Source organism: Carassius auratus, chromosome 20 (genome assembly GCF_003368295.1).
Source record: "Carassius auratus strain Wakin chromosome 20, ASM336829v1, whole genome shotgun sequence".
Classification (NCBI taxonomy): Eukaryota; Metazoa; Chordata; class Actinopteri; order Cypriniformes; family Cyprinidae; genus Carassius; species Carassius auratus.
In genome coordinates this window covers 8548665-8570015 of record NC_039262.1, presented here as the reverse complement: position 1 = coordinate 8570015, position 21351 = coordinate 8548665, and the positions used below count along the sequence as shown (strand labels likewise).

The following is a 21351-nucleotide window of genomic DNA, read 5'->3' as shown; positions in this document are numbered from 1 at the left end:
GGCTAATACCCAATAAGCGTAATTGTTTTATAACTACTGTGTTTAGTTACTATTGTAATTTATAATCAGCTATAAAATTAGGGATAAGAAATTATTTATGCGTTCTCCACAATATTTTGCGAACTATACAAGACGAGAAAACCAAAGCGCATGCGCGCAATTTGGAATTCGTCTACAAACGGAAGGCTCAATAAGGTGGGTTATACCACTGCAGTGTGCACTTAAAATGGTCCTGTAAATGATTTTCCACACATATGTTAGAGCTGTTTTCTAATAGGTTAAACTCCCGTCTACTGCGATTCACTGTAGTCAGCATGTTTTTAATTATGCTATTTTTGCATAATTTTCTTCTCAACTTCTGCAAGGCATAACCCTCTAAAATAAATGATTTATAAAACAGGTCTAATCTATGATTTTAAAGTGTAGGGTAGAGAACAAGAATCCAGTGGATCATTATTATTTCAAATGATTAACCTTTAAACATTATGTTATAAAGAGATTCCTATGGATATATGCACCTACATAAATTATAATCTAAGAAGCACAAAAAGAGCAACACATTTTTCTAATTCATATTCTTTATTAAACACAATAAATGTAATTAGTGATCCCTCTGAGGCAGACTTGTTTGTGGTGGACATCATTAGACTTCATCAGACTGCTACTTCCATCTGATATGGTATGGTCTCTAATTAACTGACAAGAAGGAAAGAAAAGGAGACAATATTTTAAAACAACAACAACAGCTCTAGTTTCGCTTGTACATAAATTCTTTATGACTCCAGAAACTACCCAGAAGCTAAATGTGAACATAACTGAACATAAAACCCCTAGAGACAGCAGAGCTCCAAGTGCAGTTAACCCTGAGTAATGCATCAGCAAATAAGAATCCATCACGAACAATCACTGGACAGCCATAGTCTCTGACTGTCTCAGGGGACCATGAATGAGGCAATTAGATCCGTGTGAGACGGAGGATTAAGAGACAGAAAGAGAGAGAGAGAGAGAGAGAGAGAAGGAATAGTAGAACCCAAGACCAGTTTTTAGAGATTACACTCAAAATTAGCCCTATCTAGTTTCTGTTAATTGTAAACAATCAATTATTTAAACAGTTATATATTTAAATATTATATACAGAATTAATACACACAAACACATACATTATAATGTTTTATACAGGCAGATACTGAAGATACTTAATTCTTGGTTTTCCACTTAAAATTGTTGTTTTCATTAAAATGGTTGAGATGGCTTAGAAAAGTTTATTTCTTACATTCACTCTGGAGGGATCTTCTAAGCTCCCTTTTCTCTTTTTCTGGCATGACAAAGTAATTGACAGGCTGCACGGTGCCAGTCTTATCTTTGTAATTTTCCCTGTGCTTCTGTGACAACTGAGGAAAAGAGAAGTCCAAAATATGCATGACTAATCAGTCAGACAAAAGAGAGCAGTTTAGAACATGATCCACAATCACACCTTAATTCTTTCTTACCACGCTGAAGTCCTGAATCTCCTTCTGCCTTTTGAAATCAATGTTGTACCGGACCCAGTAGGGTAAGATGCTGTCTTGGGTATGGGAGCTCAGAGGCACACTACTGTAAGAGCTTCTGCTAGAGGCCATCATTGCAGATCGGGTGTTTTGGAAATACTTTAGGGACGAATTGCCAAAAGTCTCCCCATACAGGAATTTATTAGCGGGAATGTGTCCACTGTATCTTTAAATGATGCAGCAAATGCACAATTAACAGTTAGATCCAATATTGGTAATATCGTTTTATGATTAACCTGTACCAGTTTTAGAAATTAACCACAGTAAGGGTAAAAAAACAAAACAAAAAAAAGCCAAAGAAATGGTAAAATTGTACGATTTTAATGGAAACAGCTATAATTTATTTATTTAAATTCACTATCACTTAATTAATTTAACGCTATACATTCAACATTAAATGACAGCACAATTTTTTTGGATGCTCCGTGAATGTCAAAACTTAACGTTAACCCTGAAAATTAATTGAAGGGGACACATATTCTGCCCTGCACACAAAATAAGAAATAAGCTATGTTTTTACCCGGGCATCAGAGACGATGGGATGTAGGCTGTGTTGTTATGCGTAATGAGAGTACCATTTCCTCTGAAAGTCATGGCTGAGTAGATAATAATACTATGAATATTATCCGATCATAAGCTGCTGCGTGTCAAAGCTGACCTGCACCGCAGATAAGACAACAAAAGGTTGCCTGGCAACCATTTTTTCGGTATTGACATTATACAGTCTATGGTATATCCCAATCGTTTTTTTATGAATAGCTAATCTGTACATTTAATTATATACAGAATATATAAAACTATGATTCTGCTTCGAACAATAATCAATCTGGTAAGAAGCTTGTGGGGCGTCTTTGGTTTCTGCAAGAATTCGCCCGTCCCCTGTGAAAGAGTTTGACTGTGTGCGACTGCCCCCTGCTGGCGTCATCCGTCATCACATTGCGCTCGTGCGGAGCTGCGAGGCGCATCGCAGAGTGAAAAGATAGGGTCGGAGCGGATCTGACGAGTGTACATGTGGGCATAGTAAAGCGAGAGAAAATGAAAGCTCTTTAATTATTAATTACTCTTTTCATGTTATTGCGCACAGAGGATGCAGCTTGAACCATAAGAGGATTTTTCCGGTTTTTATGTAGCGAATAAAAGCAGTTGGGAAATGATTTTATAAGAAGTTATGCAGCGGTGTTCAAGATAGATCCGCGATTCTTGTGATAAAACAGTTTTACTCTGTTTCAGGCTATTGATTTTTCTTCATTTTAAGTGGAAATGGCTTTAGTAGTGTACCTGAAGACTGTCACGGAGCTTCGTGGAAAGGGGGACCGCATCGCTAAAGTGACTTTCAGAGGTAAAGAGGAATCATTTTTTTAATTTCCAGTGAATGTTTTAGTATATGTGCGTCTGTATATTAAGCATCTTGTGATATACGTGTGTAGGTTTACTATTTATCCCATTTAATATATATATCATGCAGTGGTGTGCAACTTGATGGCTCTGATGAAAAGTTGTAGAAATGCAATCCGCATGTCTTTATCAAAGAACATCGAGGTTTTTTTTATTTTTTAATATCGCTTTAGATTATTAAAAACTCCCTTGCTGGTAGATAGATAGTAACATTATTTCCTCATACACAAGCGTGAGCTAGTTTCATTAATATGTAGGCTCTCAATTTTTTACTGCAGTAGCCTAGGCTACTGTTTAATTCATTGTTAATTTCAAGCAAGGCGTTTTAATCAAATGGATAGCTCAGTAAGCTACTGGGATTCTTTTTCAAAAACTCTCTTCAAGGTCCCCAGAAGTATTAAAAATGGATAAAGTTGTGAATTGTGAAAAGTGAACCAAATTTGCTCAAGCTTTTGGTTGTTTAATCTCATTTGGCTACATTTTGTCATGAGGCTTGCCTCAGCACTCCATTAGATTTAATGTTAGTTAAATGTGGCTTCAAAGACACTGAATATGGATGACAAGACATTTTTTAGCCTGTTTCTCTCCTCTTTTCCTCTTTGTTTTATTATTATTATTATTATTTGATATATCTGTATTGTGTATTTCAGCACCTTGGACAGTTGCTCAGTGTACATCTGAAAAAAAATTATTTTCATTTTTCATAAAATGCTCTCTGTGTATGTTTGTAAGAGAGAGGGGTTAGGAGGCAAATACAGCCAGAGATACTGTATGTGTGGAGTTTTATGTGTTTCTAACATATAAAAAGGTAAATTACAGAATCGCCTTAGTTAAATGGAGCAGAAATGGGCTAGGACAAACAACATTTTATTGCTAATAAAAAGAGAACAGAGTAAACATTTTCCATTTTTAATAGGAATCTTCTTACAGAAGGATGTTCTGAGAGAATTGATGTAGAATGTGACGGTCTGCATTTTATGCAATTTGATTGAGACACTTCTAAAAATAAGCCATTTTGATGCATGGTACTGTTGTTATTTTCCCCCCACTTTTTTCTGATGGCAATGACTATCAGCTCTCCTGCTACCCTTTCCTTCCTTCCCATTTTGGCCTTTTCCTAATCTTCAGCAGCCCAGTGTGCAGTGATTTAGGCTGTCTGGAGCGGAAGGGCTCTACTGAGCTGTGTCCTGTTTCTCTGTGGGTTGCATAACTTAGATTGAGTACCAAAGAGTGGATCTGAGAGCAATGAAAAATCTTAATGAAAATGTTTCATCAGAGATAGAAAATAGTGGAATGTATGAAAATATTGGCTTTCAGACTTTGAGATGTGAATACGTTGGAATTTGAAAAGTCCTTGTGAAGACTGTACATCATTGAAAATACAGTTCAAGATTGTTTGGTTGCTTAGCAAGTTGCCCATCAATTTTTAAGTCATTGCCTAGTTTATGCATGTTATATGAGCTTTTATCCATGTCTTGTTATTGTCACGAAGGAAAATGTTTTTTAATCTAGGTTGGGAGCCTTGTGATTTTTGCCCTCATTTCTCTCTTTATTAAGACATCAGTACTGCACAGTTCACAAACTCTTCCTCACCACACTTTTATAAATTCTTGTTTTTCTATTATGACTTTGAAGTAAAAAAAAAAAAAATCCTCATCAGCTCAGTCTTTTGTGATCTACAGCTCTGTGTACATAGGGTAGATGTAAATGTTATCTAGGGAAAAGGCTCCTGTGAACAACAGCAGGCAGCAATGAGTTTGAGATGAGATGCTGTTTGTTTCTCTGAGACTAAGAGAATTTTGTTGTCTGTATTTTGAGATTATATAACTTATTTCATGGTTTGGTGCACAAGGGAACGAACGAGGATGAAGACAGTAATACAAAGTCTTTAAAGGGATAGTTCACCCAATAATCAAAATTATGTAATTAATAACTCACCCTCATGTCGTTCCAAACCAGTGAGTTTTTCTTCGGAACACAGTTTAAGATATTTTAGATTTAGCTCTCAGTCCCTCCATTGAAACTGTGTGTACGGTATACTGTCCATGTCCAGAAATGTAAGAAAAACATCATCAAAGTAGTCCATGTGACATCAGAGGGTCAGTTAGAATTTTTTGAAGCATTGAAAATACATTTTGGTCCAAAAATAGCAACAACTACGACTTTATTCAGCATTGTCTTCTCTTCCGTGTCTGTTGTGAGAGAGTTCAAATAAAGCAGTTTGTGATATCTGGTTCGCGAACGAATCATTTGATGTAACCGGATCTTTTTGAACTCGTTCATCGAATCGAACTGAATCGTTTAAAACGGTTCGCGTCTCCAATACGCATTAATCCACAAATGACTTAAGCTGTTAACTTTTTTAATGTGGCTGACAATCCCTCTGAGTTCAAACAAACCAATATCCCAGAGTAATTCATTTACTCAAACAGTACACTGACTGAACTGCTGTGAAGAGAGAACTGAAGATGAACACCGAGCCGAGCCAGATGATGAGCAAAACACTGACTCGTTCTCGAGTCAAGAACCGTTTCTGTCGGACGCGTCCGATTCGAGAACCGAGGAGCTGATGATACTGCACATGTGTGGTTCAGTGTGAAGCAGACTGACACACAGGGCATCTGAACCAAACTAATTCTTTTGGTGATTGATTCTGAACTGATTCTGTGCTAATTTTATGAGCCCAGGTAAACTGAGAGCTTGAATCAAGAGCAATCATCGCCAATGACGCCATTACGTAGAGCGCAAAAGAACTGGTGAACCGCTTTCTTCAACCGGTTTATTGAATCGAACTGTCCGAAAGAAGTACGGGTGATCTGAAAACTGATGCAACCGGTTCTTGACTCGTGAATGAGTCAGTCTTTTGTTCGTTATCTGGCTCGGCTCTGTGTTCATTGAGGTGGTGGATGGTCAACGACTGAACAAGGTGAAGCCTGAGGGACAATGGAGCCTAGTGGAGCTGGTAGACTGATGGGCGACGGTGGAGACGAAGGAGCTAGGAGCCATGGTGGAGCTGACGGATTGACAGACTGAGGTGGAGTCAGGGACTTGGAAGCTGAAAGTGGAGACAAAGGATCCTCCAGCCATGGCACCGATAGAGACTGGAAGACCCACTGTTATCTCACCGCACAGACGGTGGGATGAGGGTGAGCATAGGGACTGAATGGTGCACGCTCATTTGCCGGCTCTCACACCTGGTCAGACAGGTCAGGCTTAAGCTCTGAGGCGATCTTCAGCTGTTGCTATCTTTGGCGATGGCTCATCGGTCGCGGCGGGCTCTGGCTCTCCATCTGCTGTGGACTGTGGCTTAGGATCCAGGCAGTGGGGTGATGGTACCCATTCCATAAAGGCGACGAATGAGTCCCGAGGTCCACCTCCGGACAGCCATGCTCCAAACTCCTCATTCAGGCTCGCCAAGAAGAACATGCAGAGGCTGCTGTCTGGGTTGCTGGAGTGGTTGGCGAGTGCAAGGTCGCAGAGTGAACCTTGAGAGGCATCTCCTCCTGCTCCAGCAGTAGGAGGAGGACAACTGGATAATGTCCGTGTTGAAAGAGGGGTATGTGATCCTTTAAATAATCCATAAATGCACAAATAAAAACTGAAAAAAAGGAAATTATGTGGAGAGGAGGGGCGCCACAACTTTAATTGTTTGGTCAGGTATTTGGTCACGGATTGGTGCACGAGGGAACGAACAAGGAGGAAGACCAAGTTAATAATACAAATTCGATATCTTTGTCACATTCTTTAACGTTCCGCCTGGAAACACACACATCTTGTGGAAATCCTGTAGAATTCAACCAATCCGATGACGACTTCGACACTCCTGAAGTGTTTCCACTTTTGTGACCCATATGCATCAGATGTTTAGCCAACGGTCTGTAGGCGTGAGACTAGAACACACGTACACATTGATGATAAACTTAATAAATAACAAACTAGAATTCAAGAGACATGAACAAATTTAGGGCAGATAATGAGGGGCTGACAGGTGAGCACAATGAGGTGATAAACTAATAATGAGAACAGGAACAACCAAATATGGATACAGAAGGAGAAACCACAAACAACAGTCCACAGGGCAGTGACAACTTATAACTTATTTAAAAATTATAATTCAGGCTAATTTTATTATTTAAGAACTTTTTGACATGACCTGTACCAGTGCAATTGTTCAACACAGAATCAAGACAACAATAAACAAAGGTATGACTATATAAAACTATAATAGCAAATCAAAACAAAAATGTATTTCTCTCTGCCATATGTGGTGAATTTGCATTGTAAAAATGGATGACTACGAAGAGAATAAGAACAAACATTGTATTGAATTGTATTGTTCATTTGTTTTAGTATCAGTGGCCCTAAGTAATGATTGTTTATATATTTACCTTTCTTAAACATATCTACCAGTGTGCCTTAGCCATAAAGCATTAATTCATTGTTTGAGTGCAATACCTTTTGTGTTCAAGTGTTTGTGTAGGATTGTGTATGTCTGCAAAAGTTGGTGTGTCGATGTGTTTGTATTGACAGTTCTTGTTTGCTCAAGCGCACACTGACAACAAACAACAAGCACTGTTCTGTATAAGTAAGGTCTCTTGGTCAGAGACGGTGTAAGGGGTTAAAAAATGAGTTTCTTGCTTTCCTTAATATCTATACCTACCATCTGAATGTCACAGCAGATATTGAGACTCATCAGACCAGGCAGTGTTTTTCCAATCTTCTATTGTCCATTTTTGATGAGCCTGTGCGAATTGCCTCCGTTTCCTGTTCTTAGCTGACAGGAGTGGCACCGAGTGTGGTCTTCTGCTGCTGTAGACCATCTGCTTTAAGGTTCGATGAGATGTGCGTTCAGAGTATTCTGCATACCTTGGTTATAACACGTGGTTACTTGAGTTAGTATTGCCCTTCTATCATAGAGATGGTTGTGGGTGAAAATCCCAGTAGATCAGCAGTTTTTGAAATACTCAGACCAGCTCGCCTGGCACCAACAATCATTCCACATTCAGAGTCACTTAAATCCCCTTTCTTCCTCATTCTGATGCTCGGTTTGAACTTCAGCAAGTCGTCTTCACTACATCCATAGTTGCTGCCATGTGATTGGCTGATTAGCGATTTGTGTTACCCAGCAATTGAACAGGTGTACCTAAAAAAGTGTCCAGTGAGTATATGTGTGTGTGGGTGTGTGTGTGTGTGTGTGTGTGTGAGTATTCTATATATATATATATATATATATATATATATATATATATATATATATATATATACTCACACACACACACACAAACACACACACACACAGATTTATAATATTTGACATTTAGTTTTTATTATATTACATAGTGTTTTTTATATATAACACTGCTTCGATGCTATGCTCCATATTGACCTTTAACTTTATTTTTCTCCATGCAGGTCTCTCCTTTTTCTCCCGGGTGCTTGAAAACTGCGAGGATGAAGCTCGGTTTGAGCAGGTCAGTATTTTCCCCTGCTATCTCTCCAGCTACTAACTCAAGAATGTTCAAGCGTGACACTAACACAGTGGACCTCGGTGCGTTGAAATATGTATATGCTACAAATTTGATTTATCTCTCCCCGAGAGAGCATGTGGTGAAGGAATCACTCAAGCAATCAACCCGCTCAACCGTGACCAAACACATCACATTTAGCCCCACTGAATCCTATTAATGCTATTTGCACAGACCCTCTGGCAAGCAACACAGCAGTATGAAGTGGCAATAAGCTTGTGGGTAAACCAGCCAAATTTCTATTAGGATAATACAGTTCTTCGAATGATCGCTTTCTTTACTCCAAAATGTCCCTGCAGGTCCAAGTCTCATACTTAGGTTTTATTTGATTGGTTAATAGCAAGAAAAGCTTTGTTACTTTCTCAGTCATACTGTAAATAATAATGTAAATATGACTTGAGGATGTGTGTGTGTGTGTCCACAAATATTTTCTGATCTTGAATTAATAAAGATATTTTTATTTTCATTAATAGTAACTTGCTGTTAATAAATTTATATTTATTTATCCTCATAGTAAGCAGAAATTAAATTATGTTTTGCTGTCGGTCGTGATGGGGACTCCCACACTAGTGTTAGTTTCGTCTCACCTTTGGAGGGGGTTGTTGATTTTTTCCAGTGCTGCAAACAGCAAGCGTTTACCAAAATGCTCTTTTGATTCTATTTAAAAAACTAAGTGCTGCTTCCTTTCTTGCTGATTGGTCTTTTGTCTAATAGAGAAGGCGGTGTTTCCACTGTGTGTACAGTAAGATAAGAAGAGAGAGAGACTCATAGTGAGTAAAGCAATAAACAAAACAAAAATAATAATTATTTGAGATTATTTAAATGTGGAAGAATAAAGTAAAAAAAAAATTCTGCTAAGCGGGCCGGGAAACATAATTAGTTTTTATGTTGCTTCCATGTAAGCCCCATGACCTTTTTGGTTGAACCCCAGCCTATTCATTTCCTTTCAATCTCTCACTCATAGATTTGTGGTAATAGTTTAATCATTACTGAGCGGTTGGAGAGGACTGTTACACACTTTAAATCTACTGAACCCACTCGCCACTTATGATTACATCACAGATTTCATACCAAACTCCACAAGACAGTTCAGACAACACTTCTAGTACTGTAGGAGAAGCTGTTGCTCTCACTTTTGTTCTCTCTTCTCTTTTATTTAAAAGCATGTTTGTGTTTGGCACCAGCATTGTTTTTCCATTCAGGTTCATCGGGCAGGCATGATCAGGTTTCATATTCATCATCATTTACATGGCTTTTAATGTACCTAACACTGACATTTACCGAAAGCAGGACATAAACAGAACGTAAACAGACTTTATTTAAAAGAGATTTTTGAGTACATTTTCTATGGATCATGACAGCTTTTATTCATCATTTCAAGATCAATGACATCAATGACATCAAAAAGCAGTATAACTGGGCATATATTCAGACACAATGGGTAGTTGAGCACAGTTTGCATTGTAAATGGCTGATAGGACAGAAGTCTCTCAGGTTTCATTAATATACAGTATATATATTAAAGGTAAATTGAAGTCTCATGAAACAAAAATGAGAATGAGTAAATGATTACGGAATTGTAATCTTTAGGTGCACTCTTTTTTTAAGTGAATTTTCCCTACATCTCTACTAACATAACTTGTTGTGAAATTCTGCATCTCTCATTCTGTCATGTATCCCATCACTTGTTTTCTCAGTCTTACTATCTCAGTACAAGCAAACAGCAGTTTTTAATCCCTGTTTTCTAATCCTGCTATTTGCAGCTGAGTACACCTTTCAGGACTCTAGCCAGCTGTACTCATTGTACACTCTCAAATAGACTGTTCATTTGAATCAAAATGGACTCAGATATTGTTTATGCATGAGCAATTATCATTTAATCTTCAACAAGCTCACAGACACCGGAAAAGACAAAACATACATAATTTGTACACAGTTTAACCAGATATGTCTTGCTCTCATAGTAAAATGCTGCATTTTCTCCACACAGTCTTTGGTTCCTTTTTAATGTAATATAAATAACATCTAAACACTTCTCAATGCTGTGTGGCTTATTATTGCAGTGATGCTGCACACTGCTTTAGGCCCGCAACCTGACGTTGCCTGTGATGGACAGACAAGGTTCAAAGCAGACGTTTGCTGCAGCTATGTGCAAAATTGCCCTCCTTTACGTCAGCTCTGCAGGAGTGCCTGTCTTTAAAACATTGATTTTATCTGCAGGAGTCCAGCAAGAAACTCTGTTCTTAACAGCAGCTGATGTGAACGTTTGGCACTCGTCCTGTTTAAGGCTTTTCTTGTGGTGAATGAAACCTCAGTGGTACGATGTGTACAGATTCTATTGCTTGTATTTTAGCAGTTTAATGGCAAAAGTAAAAGAAAAAGAGAGGGGCTGATAGAAAAAGATTTGCTCAATCCTTTGTGGCAGGCAATATCTTTCCAGTCTTGTAATGAGTGTTTGGAAATATGTCGACTTCACTTTGGTAGACTTGCAAGTCTTTTCACCTGTAAATCCTAACTTGGCATTCAAATATGAAAAAATTCCAATGTATTCGCTTGTGGGAGAAATTTTGATCATGAGCTTCTATGCTATTTATTCCACCGAACATGGAATTGATTTGACTTACTGGTAGATGGTATAAACATGCCATCTGGATTTAATTTATAAATAAATGTGCTGTTAGGTCTTTCAGAGAAAGTTTCTCGGTGATTGGTCTTTGTAGAAGACAAACAAGCTCAGAAGTTTTATTAAATACAGAAAAAGCTGTGCGGTGAGTCGTTTTTCTTTCACAGTGTCAATTATTTTTCATTTAATAGTTAATGTTTCTTCAAACTTCTTTAATATGAGTGAAGGAACATATTTCTGGTTTTGTTTTGAAGAAAGGGTACTTGAACTTCACTAATGGGACTGTGGGGGTGCATAAAACAATAAAAGTTGGGAAACACTGTAGGCCTGAACCAGAACTAAAATATGGGCCTAGTGAAATGCATTTTCTATGAATGCTAATGAGTGAATACACGAAATGATGACATAGTTGCACAGGAATTCATCATATAACCAAAAGCAATAAAAGTAGGTTAAAAAAATGAATGCTTGTCCCTAAATTATTTTTTGTTTATAAATGTGCCTGCAAAAGATAATAAAGATGCTATTATAGCACTACTGCTGCTCTTTGTTTTAATGCATGCATATGCATTTAAGGATGTTCACATGCGAAGATTGACAAACTGAATTTTCTCTGCCCTATTACTCTCCCATGCATTTCACTGTATAATCAAACACTCTCTGCTGGAGCTTGTTATTGCTGAAACATGCAAAGCTATCCCCATCCACAAAACTTCAGCTATGCCTATCACACTGCATCAGTGTCTCAATGAAGAAATAAGAGTTGCTTTCTCATTATGCTGATGGGGAATTGTCTCATCATGACCAGCAGATCTCATCTAATATGATCATTCTCCCAAACGGTGCAATGAAGCACTAAATTGCACCAATCTCTCTCTTTTGTCAGTCTAATTATTCTTTCTGTTCAGCTTTCCAATAGTTTTAAACTACATGCTTCACGCTGGCATTTCTCTGAAATGTGAAATCTTGACATTTCACATTAGATGCTGTGTTTTTAATTTGGAGCATGAAGAAAAAATGTTGTGCACAGAAATGGTAATCCTTCAGTTTAGATGACTAATGAAAAGATGGCAAATTAATTTGTTGTTTTAAAGTCCACCTTTGAACTGAATTCATTGCGCAGGAGAGCAGTGATTCTCAACTGGTTCTGATTGTCTTCATTTTTAAAAGTAAATGAGCTTATTTGTTTTTCTATGCCATCTGTGCACATGTATGATTAGTTGCATTTTAATTATTGATTTGCTTTAGCATTGTTTTTCTCTGGTATCTGTGATCCAATCACAACAATTTTGTGTGCCAGTTGAGAACCATTGATGTAAATTATTCTTGTAGGAAGGTGTTTTTAGACAAATAAAAGAACAAAAGTTCTGGTGATTTTTTTTTTTTTTTAAGTATATTCAAAACAGGCTAGCATTTAGCATACACTCATACTACAGTGCTGCTGGCTTCTGGTAAAGTCTAACAATACTGACCCCTGTCTTTAGAATGTGTAAAACAACATACAGGCACGTAAATGCATGTCTAGATTTCTTATGATGCTTGGGAGATTTAATGGCAAAGGAAAAGATTTGAGCTTGCTGTGACTCAGAAGTGAGTGAGGTCACCTAGAAGTCTGCAGAGGGTGAGATGTTTGAGGTGCTGCAGGAGAAATCCCACACTGTGAGGCCATATGGTGTAGAAACATAGCAACATTTAGTCATTTCAGATTACTGCGGTAAATCAAAACAATCGGTTTTTAATCATCTTAATTAGCTGAAATGTTCCTGAGGGTTGGCTGCACACTGGGATTCTGAAATAAGAAGTGCTTTAACATGCTATATTAATGTCAGGAAGTGTCTTCATGCGGCAGAATGAAACATTACAGAGGTTGGAAGATAAATCTGAACATAAGAGCTGAGAAATTAAGCTCAAATAATTCAAAGTGCAAAAAGCGACTAAACCATAAAGTATGTGAGAAAGAGATAAACATGTAGGAGAGGAGAGGAGGAGAAGGAAAAGTGTAAGGGCAAGCGAGCGATAGAAAGAAAAACACCAGGGGGCTTGACTGAGCAGGCCGATTAGAGATGCGGTTTGATGTCAGGACCAGCGCACATTTTGTACTGAATAGTAAGACGTTGATTTCACTGAAAAAGTTTAGCTTTCTTGCATCTTTCCATTATCTGAATCACAGACAAAAAGAAAAAAAGAAGTGAGGGGGAGGGAGATGTGGCATGTCAAAGCGTGTGATCCTTTGCCATTGAATAATTCACTCTCCATGCATTTAAATGGTGAGGCGGCTCTTATTTCTTAAAGCTGAATTGCAAACTCAGATCACCTCATGTCTTAATCATCTATTCAAAGCTTATATATAATATACTGTATATCCAATGGGAGAAATTAAATGTAAGTAGGTAAAATAGGACTGAGGTTGATGATAAAACCAGGGTGCATGTTTTTAAGTGAGGTATTCTGTGTGTTTTTGATTACTGTGGTTATTATTCGAAGCTCAAAGAGAGTGATGGTCTTTGCAGTTTGATCAATCATTCATATTCAGTGACGATTCATATTAACTACTTCAGACTTGGTTCTAGTGTAGTCTCAGATTTTTTAATTCAACTGTAACTTAAATTCTCCTCTGACCTACATATATATAGAATTATTTGGATTAATGGTATAGCTTGTAGTGACTGCTAGTGAAGTTTCCTAAAGAGGGTTTTCACAATGAAAGACGAGCCATTTTGGGTCCCCCAAAGAACCTTTCAGTGAACAGTCCTTAAAATAACCATTTATTAGTGCAAAGAACATTTTAGAAACGTTTCCACTACACTGAACCTTTTGTGAAATGGGAAGATTCTGTGGATGTTAAAAGATTTCATGGAACAAAAATAAATTTTTTATAGTATAGTAAATTTGTTAGCAAGAAAGAAATCATTTAAAATATTGCACCTATTATTTACTTTCATAACATGACTCTCTGAAATGCTATGCTAGACACTGATTGGGCAGTAGCACCATGCATGTTTACAGTATATGTAATCATGTTTATATACAGTCAGCCTAGCAACAAGGCAAACACTGATATGTATATATATATATATATATATATATATATATATATATATATATATATACACACACACAAGGCGTTGCTAGGCTGATTGTTTTGTACTTTGTAATTTTCTTTTTTAAATAATAAAACAGGTCAAAAAATAAAATAATCATAATCAAATAAAAATGTAATTCATTTATTAACTTGTTGAATAGCTACCTGTACATTACCCATTACAGATTTATCATTTATAGTTTATAATGAGTCTGTTCACAATATAAACACCACTTAATATGTATATACAGGGTTTTGAAGCTGTGAAAAATCAATTTGTAACCTGTTTCTCTGGTTTGTGTGAGTCTGCATTGTATCTCAGGAAATAAATAAATAAATAGAGTGAGAGATGAGGAAAGATTGAGAATGAACTCAATTTCTCGGAGTTATCTCCAGTGAAATAGAGTCCAGTCAAACAAGACACTGAGCTGGCACCAGGATGGGCAGATAAGTATTTTTTTTCACTGACACAAAACTGCTTCAAACAAGGTTATTCCATAACCTGTCCTAAACTTTATTTTTATTTCTTAAAGGTTTTATGTAGAAACAAGGAAAGTGATCATCAAATAATCTGACTGCATTTCAGACATTGCAATTTTCTACACATTGCAGTCATTTTCTTAATTATGGTTTTCCATAAAAACATCTAAACATCCTTAAAACAACATAATTTTACAAGCAAATTTGCATAGTTAAAAACGTTTTTGATGATAAATTGAATTTGAAGTTTATTTTTATCATATTTCCTGTTTTAACCATGAATATAACAAAATGCGGTGAAGCTTATGCTTAGAACATTATGTGTGAGAATGTGTCATGCTATTTTTGTCCAATTATTTGTATTAAATTTTTTTCCTGGGTAATTTGGTCATGGTGGGGAACTGTGAGCTAGCGGTACATCTTTGTGTTGATGAATGCAGCGTTCTTACAAATGTTGTTACAAATATATCTCTGAGCTGCAGATAATTTTTTTTTTTAATCAGTAGCTTTATCATCCACAAAGTTAAATGAGAAATATCCCTCATCTGTTTTGTATCTATGGGTACAGTCACTGGCATTCCTTCTAAGCAGTTCTCTACATAGCCACCAGCATTTGTAAGGGTATTATTAATTATTGTAAAGGGTTTGTTGCAACCTGACACAGATTTGTTGTAATAACATTGTCTATAATTATTGGTGGCAAAGTGAATTATGCACAGCTGTTTACATTTTCACACAATATTTTGGTTGTTCATTAATAGGGATGCACCATATACATATATTGAGATTCTGGCTGATAGCAATATGTCAATACTTATTTTCATGAAATGGTCAATACTCAAAAAATGGCCAATGTTAAAATTTTGAACTATTTTGTACAAATAAATATAAAAAATAAAAAAATATTTTTTTTTTTACAAATGCATTAAGCATCACAATAAGATTACATTTAACAGGGTTATTACATTTTAAAGATGAACTTTTAAGTAAACTACCATCCTACAATATGTTTTGCATCACTATTAATTTATAATGGTGCTGAGCTTTAACATCCCTTCTGATCATTTTAAACGTGATTGATTATTTGACAAAATGCTTTTAATTCTCAATGGTGTGGTTGTGTATGGTATGCAATTGTTTGAAGCACAATAATTTATGCAGCTTTCTAATAGCTTTCAGATTTGATTAGATCCACAGGGAACATAAAGCAGGTTAAAGAGATGACCCCTATCTCGACTCTTCATTTTCTTAATTCTTGCCCCGTACTCTCAGAACCGCCTCTCACCTCAAGCTTTCTAATAAACGTACTAAAGGCCAAATGTACACAGGGGACTGTAGAGGTGAGTGAGTTTAAAATAAGCCCTCACTGCCAGTTATTCCTTTCTTTCTAATGAGCAACTCCATCTCCTATTGTTTATTCTTCTTCAAATTTTACACCTTCTGTGGGAGGGAATATAGATGCTATGCTGGAGCTGAGGGATTTGAGGGGAAAATCCTCACTGCGCTTGGCTAGACTTTCCCCCGTGGGTATTTGGCTCAGACCATGAAGCTAAGCAAAGCGCACAATTCCTGCAGTACTCCATTAGCGACTCCTCTCTGTTGATTTAGCATATAGAGCTGTGTTGTGGACTCTGCAGCTGCTCGAGTGCAAATGGAGGTGGTTTGAGACCTCTAGTAAATCTCACACACATCCTCCCTGCAGCCTTTTGTGTTCAACATGACTTCACAGTGTCCATGCATGCCATATGACTTCTCCCGTGTTTCCATTTTTCCTTTCATTGTTATAAAATGTTCAGTTGTAGTCTTGTGTCTGCATCTGGTACGCATCTCTCATTCTCTAGTGCGAACCATGTCTCTCATCGCATTAACTGCTCATACTGTGATGAGAACCCATAACGTTCAAATAGAAAAATGATCCTAATGTGTTTGGAATTAAAGACTGTGGGTGTCCTGTGGACAGAAGTTCACTTTTGTGTGTGTGTATCGGTGTTTGTGTAACAGCATCACATCGTCATCGACCAAGCTCAACAAATATTTTCTTTTTGTTCATTAATTTTCACTTAGATTCTTAAATATGTTATTTCCTTGTAAAAGCCTCATTTTTCTCTAGCGTCTCTGGTCAAAGTTTTTGAGAAACACATAAATATTACTGTTAAAATTAATATTTTCCTTTTAGAAAGAATGCCTTCAGTTGATCAAAAGTAAAAAAACATTTATAATGTTAAAAAAATATTTTGAACTATTTACCTATTTATCAAAGAATCCTTGAAAGAAATCTAATTTTGCACATAAATATTAATCAGCATGACTATTTATAATCGTAAAAATACAAAGGAATGTTTCTTGAGTTCCACGTCAGCATATGACACTGAAGACTGGATAATTACATGAGAAGTCCATTTTAAATGTAAATCTGTTTCCCTAATAGTTATTATTTAACAAATATGTCTTGTATAACTCCTTACATTTATTATTAAATATAATTTATTTGAAATGGTAATTGCATGTGTCAAATGAGTCATGTACTGTATACATGTACTGTTTGTATTTTCCATATTATTTGTATACTAGAAGAAGATAAACAAACATCTCTTATAAGCTTTTAATAGCGCCATCAACAACTGTGTGTTCTAGACACGTCGTCATCATCTGAATTTTTCAAGACTTAATTTGCCTTTTGAATGCATCTGTCTATCCTGCAAATAACCAAAATCTGTGTTCAAAACAGGATTAAACAGTCTCACATAGCCAGACCTTCAGACTGAAAGGCCTGGAATACATGGCAGCTTTCATTGGCCAAGGCCAGCCCATGTCAAACAACCAATCACAGTTCTTTCGTTCATCGTCACGTTTCAAGGCGTGGAAATGTCGCCACAAGAACAGACTGGTGTATAAAACTCTCAGACCTATTTTAAAGATTATATGTCGTAAACTTAATTTAGAAAATCCAGCATTTAGTTTATCCTGATAAGCGCTCAACGTCACAGTTGTAAACACGGCGGCTTTCTTCGTTCGTGAGAGAGTTTGGTGCCATGGTATCTCTGTTTCCAGGCGGAACGTTAAAGAACACAACACACACGACTCGCAGAAATCCTGTAGAATTCAACCAATCCGAAGACGACTTCGACACTCCTGAAATATTTCCACTTTTGTGTCCCATAATGCCTCAGACGTTTAGCCAACAGTCCGTGTGTGTGACGTCTGAGTCTGAGACTAAACAGATGTGACAACCGTATTCACCTGCATGTGGCCTCTGTGACTTTTTTAACCGCACATAGTCAGAGCATCCTGGCCAGTCTTAGCGCTGCACTGATTTATTTGGCAAGAAACATCGTGGTCCCACAGCCTGGCAGTGGAGTACCGCTGTTCTCCATAACGCCTCAGCATCCCTCAGGGCAGCTCGTTTGTCTGTATAGATCAGTGTGCCAGATGGGAGTCCATGTTCTGGGATCTAATGCATCATCCCACTGTTAAGAGCCCTAGAGGCAGAAAAGACACCTGCAGTGTCATAGATTGCAACAATTAGTTTGAAAGGGAATGCAAGTGGGTTTTGCTTCAGTATATATCATAGTATAATATTCACGCAAATATTTTGGCATGTTAATAACAAGTAGATGTAAGTGACTAGTGTTATTTAGATTGAAGCTTGGTCATGATAGAGAAAAACAATTGCATTCAATTATTTTCCTTGGATACCTTTTAAAACGGCATAACATTTCGCATTTGCAACTTTATATGTTATAATAAGATTATTCGTTACTTTAAACTTTATCTCACAATTACTTTTACCTGGTGTAAACAAGCTTCTTTACCCCCCCAAGCATGGCACAGTATCGATAACATTCAGCTGTTGATTTCCTGTTGTGTTGTTAATGATTTCCTGTAGAACACTTCCTTTTTAATTCAGATTAGGGTTTTACTGGAGAGCCATTAATGGTTCAGATAACTGTCTAGTTTTGGTTTGATATGATAAGAAATTATAGCCTAATAGTGAGGTGGGGTGCTAGAGCTCTTTTTGATTTTGTTATTGCAATATAATGTGGATAATTACCATGGAGAAGTCAATAGTCTGTTTAAACAGATTGGACAGATTGATTTTTGTTTGGCTTGTTTTCCAGGCATTCCGCTGGCCAATTGGGAGTCAAGTGGACGGCGACGAGATGCTGGAGATTCAAGTGTTTAATTACAGCAAAGTTTTCACTAACAGGTACAAGAATTGATATGCAACAACAGATCATCTAAAAATATATTTATTGACACACATCTCTTTAAAAGTATAAGGTTTAGAAAATAAAATCTAGTCAAGACATAATAAATCTGAGCACGATGTTAAGTGATGCAAGGCTATAAATAAAGCCCAAAATACATTTCCATTTAATTCAAGTAAACATTTAATTGACATTCATGGCTTCAACCTGTGGTCTCCAAACAAACTCCAGCAACACAGCACCTGTTATTTAAATATTCTCTTAGACAAACTAAGGCTTGTTTGTTTTGCAAGTCTTTGTTATTTCCATGAAGGACCTCATAACTCATAATTGGTGAACTCTTTCTAATGCTGGTTTTCATAATCATGCTGTTTTGACAGTCCATTTGCAATGTTGACAATTTGATGTATTTTTAGATAATATTATACATGATGACTAAAGTACAGGGGTGAGGACACATTTGACATGCCACAATTCTTACTGCAGGCTTTGCACCATAAAAAATTTATTGTATTTAAAAAAAAGTACCACCAACTATTATAGTATTGTAAGTGTTTATTTCTCCTTTATGGAAGCCTGTTTTTGCCACTGAATAAAAAAAAAAATATCTCACAATTCTGACTTTTTTTCTCACGGTTATGGGTTTACATCTCACAATTCTGGGTTTTCTCACAAATGTGAGTTTAGAATTCACAATTCTAACTTTTTTTTCTCAGAATTGCGAGTTATAAAGTCAAATTCTGAGGGGAGAAAAAAAGATGATATAGTCTCAAAATTGCAAGTTTATATCTCTCTGTTCGGACTAAAAGGGGTCATATGATATGATTTTAATTTTTCCTTTCTCTTTGGGGTTGTTACCAGCTCTGTGCATAAAGAAAATCTGTAAAGTTGCAAAGACTAATATCTCAAATCCAAAGATATATTTTTTTATAAAGGTTAACAGTCAACCACACCCTCCTAAAACTGCTCGTTCTAACACGCCCCACATGTCTATGTCCCGATGTGGGAAGAATTGCATAGCGCCGGCAAAATTTTCACTCAAAGAAATAAGGCGTAACTTTTATTCTCTCTGTTGCCACTGCTGCCATGTCGTGGATTTACTGTGTGTTTCATTGTGAAATTGAAACTACTTGTTTGGCCTTCCAAAAGAGGACATGACTACAAATCAGTGGTTACGGTACAACCCAAATATTCAGATGTGTGCAAGTGCATTTTATGGATGATGAGGACTGTTTCCTGAACCAGCAGTCTGTGACACAATGACTGTTTCTGTAAAGTTGGGCAGTCACAGCCTTTAAGTACGTTATTTATATTTAAATAATATACCTATGATGATTCAAACGCGATTTTTGAACAGTGTAGAGTAGCACTTCTTGTGTTTTGTTTCTGAGATCACAAATGCAGACATGGGTTTATGTTTACGCAGCACAATAAAAGACAGTATAAATCATTATAATCAGTAATTATGTTCCGACTGGATGCAACAAATGCCTCGTTTGTAATGGCTTTTATTAGTTTTGTCTCGTCTAGTGATGTCCGGATCGTGAACAAATCTTTTTATGGATCTTCTTAGTGAATCTTCTTCTTACTGGTCGAACCAGTTCACTGGTACAAATGGAACTGAATCTTTTGAAACAGTTCGCGTCTCCAGTCACGAACTAATCTACAAATTGCTTCAATTTTTCGGTTTCATAAACGTGCCTTACACTGTCTTTGACGCAGAATAAACCAATGTCCCGAGTTCTTCAGTTACTCCAAACAGTATATTGACTGAACTAAAAGAGAACCGATGATGGGATGTGCACGAGCAGAACAGCTGGACTGAGTCTCGTGCTGCTGGCCTGGGAGACGTCACACACTTGAGGCAGTCGGCCAATCACAACGCACTGGATAACTGGCCAATCAGAGCACACCTCGCTTTTTCAGAACCATGAGCTTTGTTAAAATCAATGCAATTCAGAAAGGCGGGGCATTGAGGACAAAAAATAATGTACATTATATAGGATATAATGTGTTTTTTTACCTTAAACATCATTAACACATTGCAATACACCAAACACACAAAATAATGTTCTTTATAGCAGCATCACATGAGCCCTTTAATAACTAGAAAATGTGTGTTAAAAATCTAAATTGTGAGTTATAAATTTGCAATTTTCACAAAAAAGTCACAATTGCAAGAAATAAATTCACAATTCTGAGGAAAAAGATCATAATTGCGATATATATAAAGTTTATATAAAGAGTTTATATCTCACAAATCTGACTTCATTTCTCAGAACTGCAAAATACAGAATAGAATTTTAGATTTAAAAAAATATTTTCTAAACAATGATTTTAATGTTTATCTTAATGTTTATAAATCAATTAATAAGATGTTTTAATACTAATATAATGTTTTTTTAGTTTCTTTCTTAGAATAGTGAGTGGCAGTAAAAACACCGTTCTAATTTACACTTTATAACATTTATGAGATATTATGAATGAGTGA

The 21351-nt window shown here is 36.6% G+C and overlaps 2 protein-coding genes across 17 annotated transcripts in view; one reads left to right on the top strand and one right to left on the bottom strand.

Annotated features, from left to right (window-relative positions):
- Positions 1-560: 560 nt before the first annotated feature.
- Positions 561-2246, bottom strand: cimip2c (ciliary microtubule inner protein 2C). Of its 2 annotated transcripts, none has more exons than XM_026290844.1 (4): positions 2068-2246; positions 1491-1707; positions 1274-1391; positions 561-696 (listed from the first exon to the last, which is right to left on the bottom strand). In XM_026290844.1, the coding sequence occupies exons 1-4, from the start codon at positions 2139-2141 to the stop codon at positions 689-691; spliced, it is 417 nt and encodes a 138-aa protein (XP_026146629.1). In that variant the 5' UTR covers positions 2142-2246; the 3' UTR covers positions 561-688. The 2 variants fall into 2 exon arrangements, with proteins under 2 accessions (XP_026146629.1, XP_026146628.1); XM_026290843.1 differs by having other exon boundaries at positions 1491-1713; positions 2068-2241.
- Positions 2247-2503: 257 nt separating this feature from the next.
- The window catches only part of otofa (otoferlin a), a 55988-nt gene continuing 37140 nt past the window's right edge, over positions 2504-21351 (top strand). For all 15 annotated transcript variants that reach the window (XM_026290838.1, XM_026290842.1, XM_026290836.1 and 12 more), the window contains exons 1-3: positions 2504-2886; positions 8355-8413; positions 18771-18859. In XM_026290838.1, coding sequence (XP_026146623.1) covers positions 2808-2886; positions 8355-8413; positions 18771-18859 — 227 coding nt within the window. In that variant the 5' untranslated portion in view covers positions 2504-2807. The remainder of the gene's footprint in view (positions 2887-8354; positions 8414-18770; positions 18860-21351) is intronic.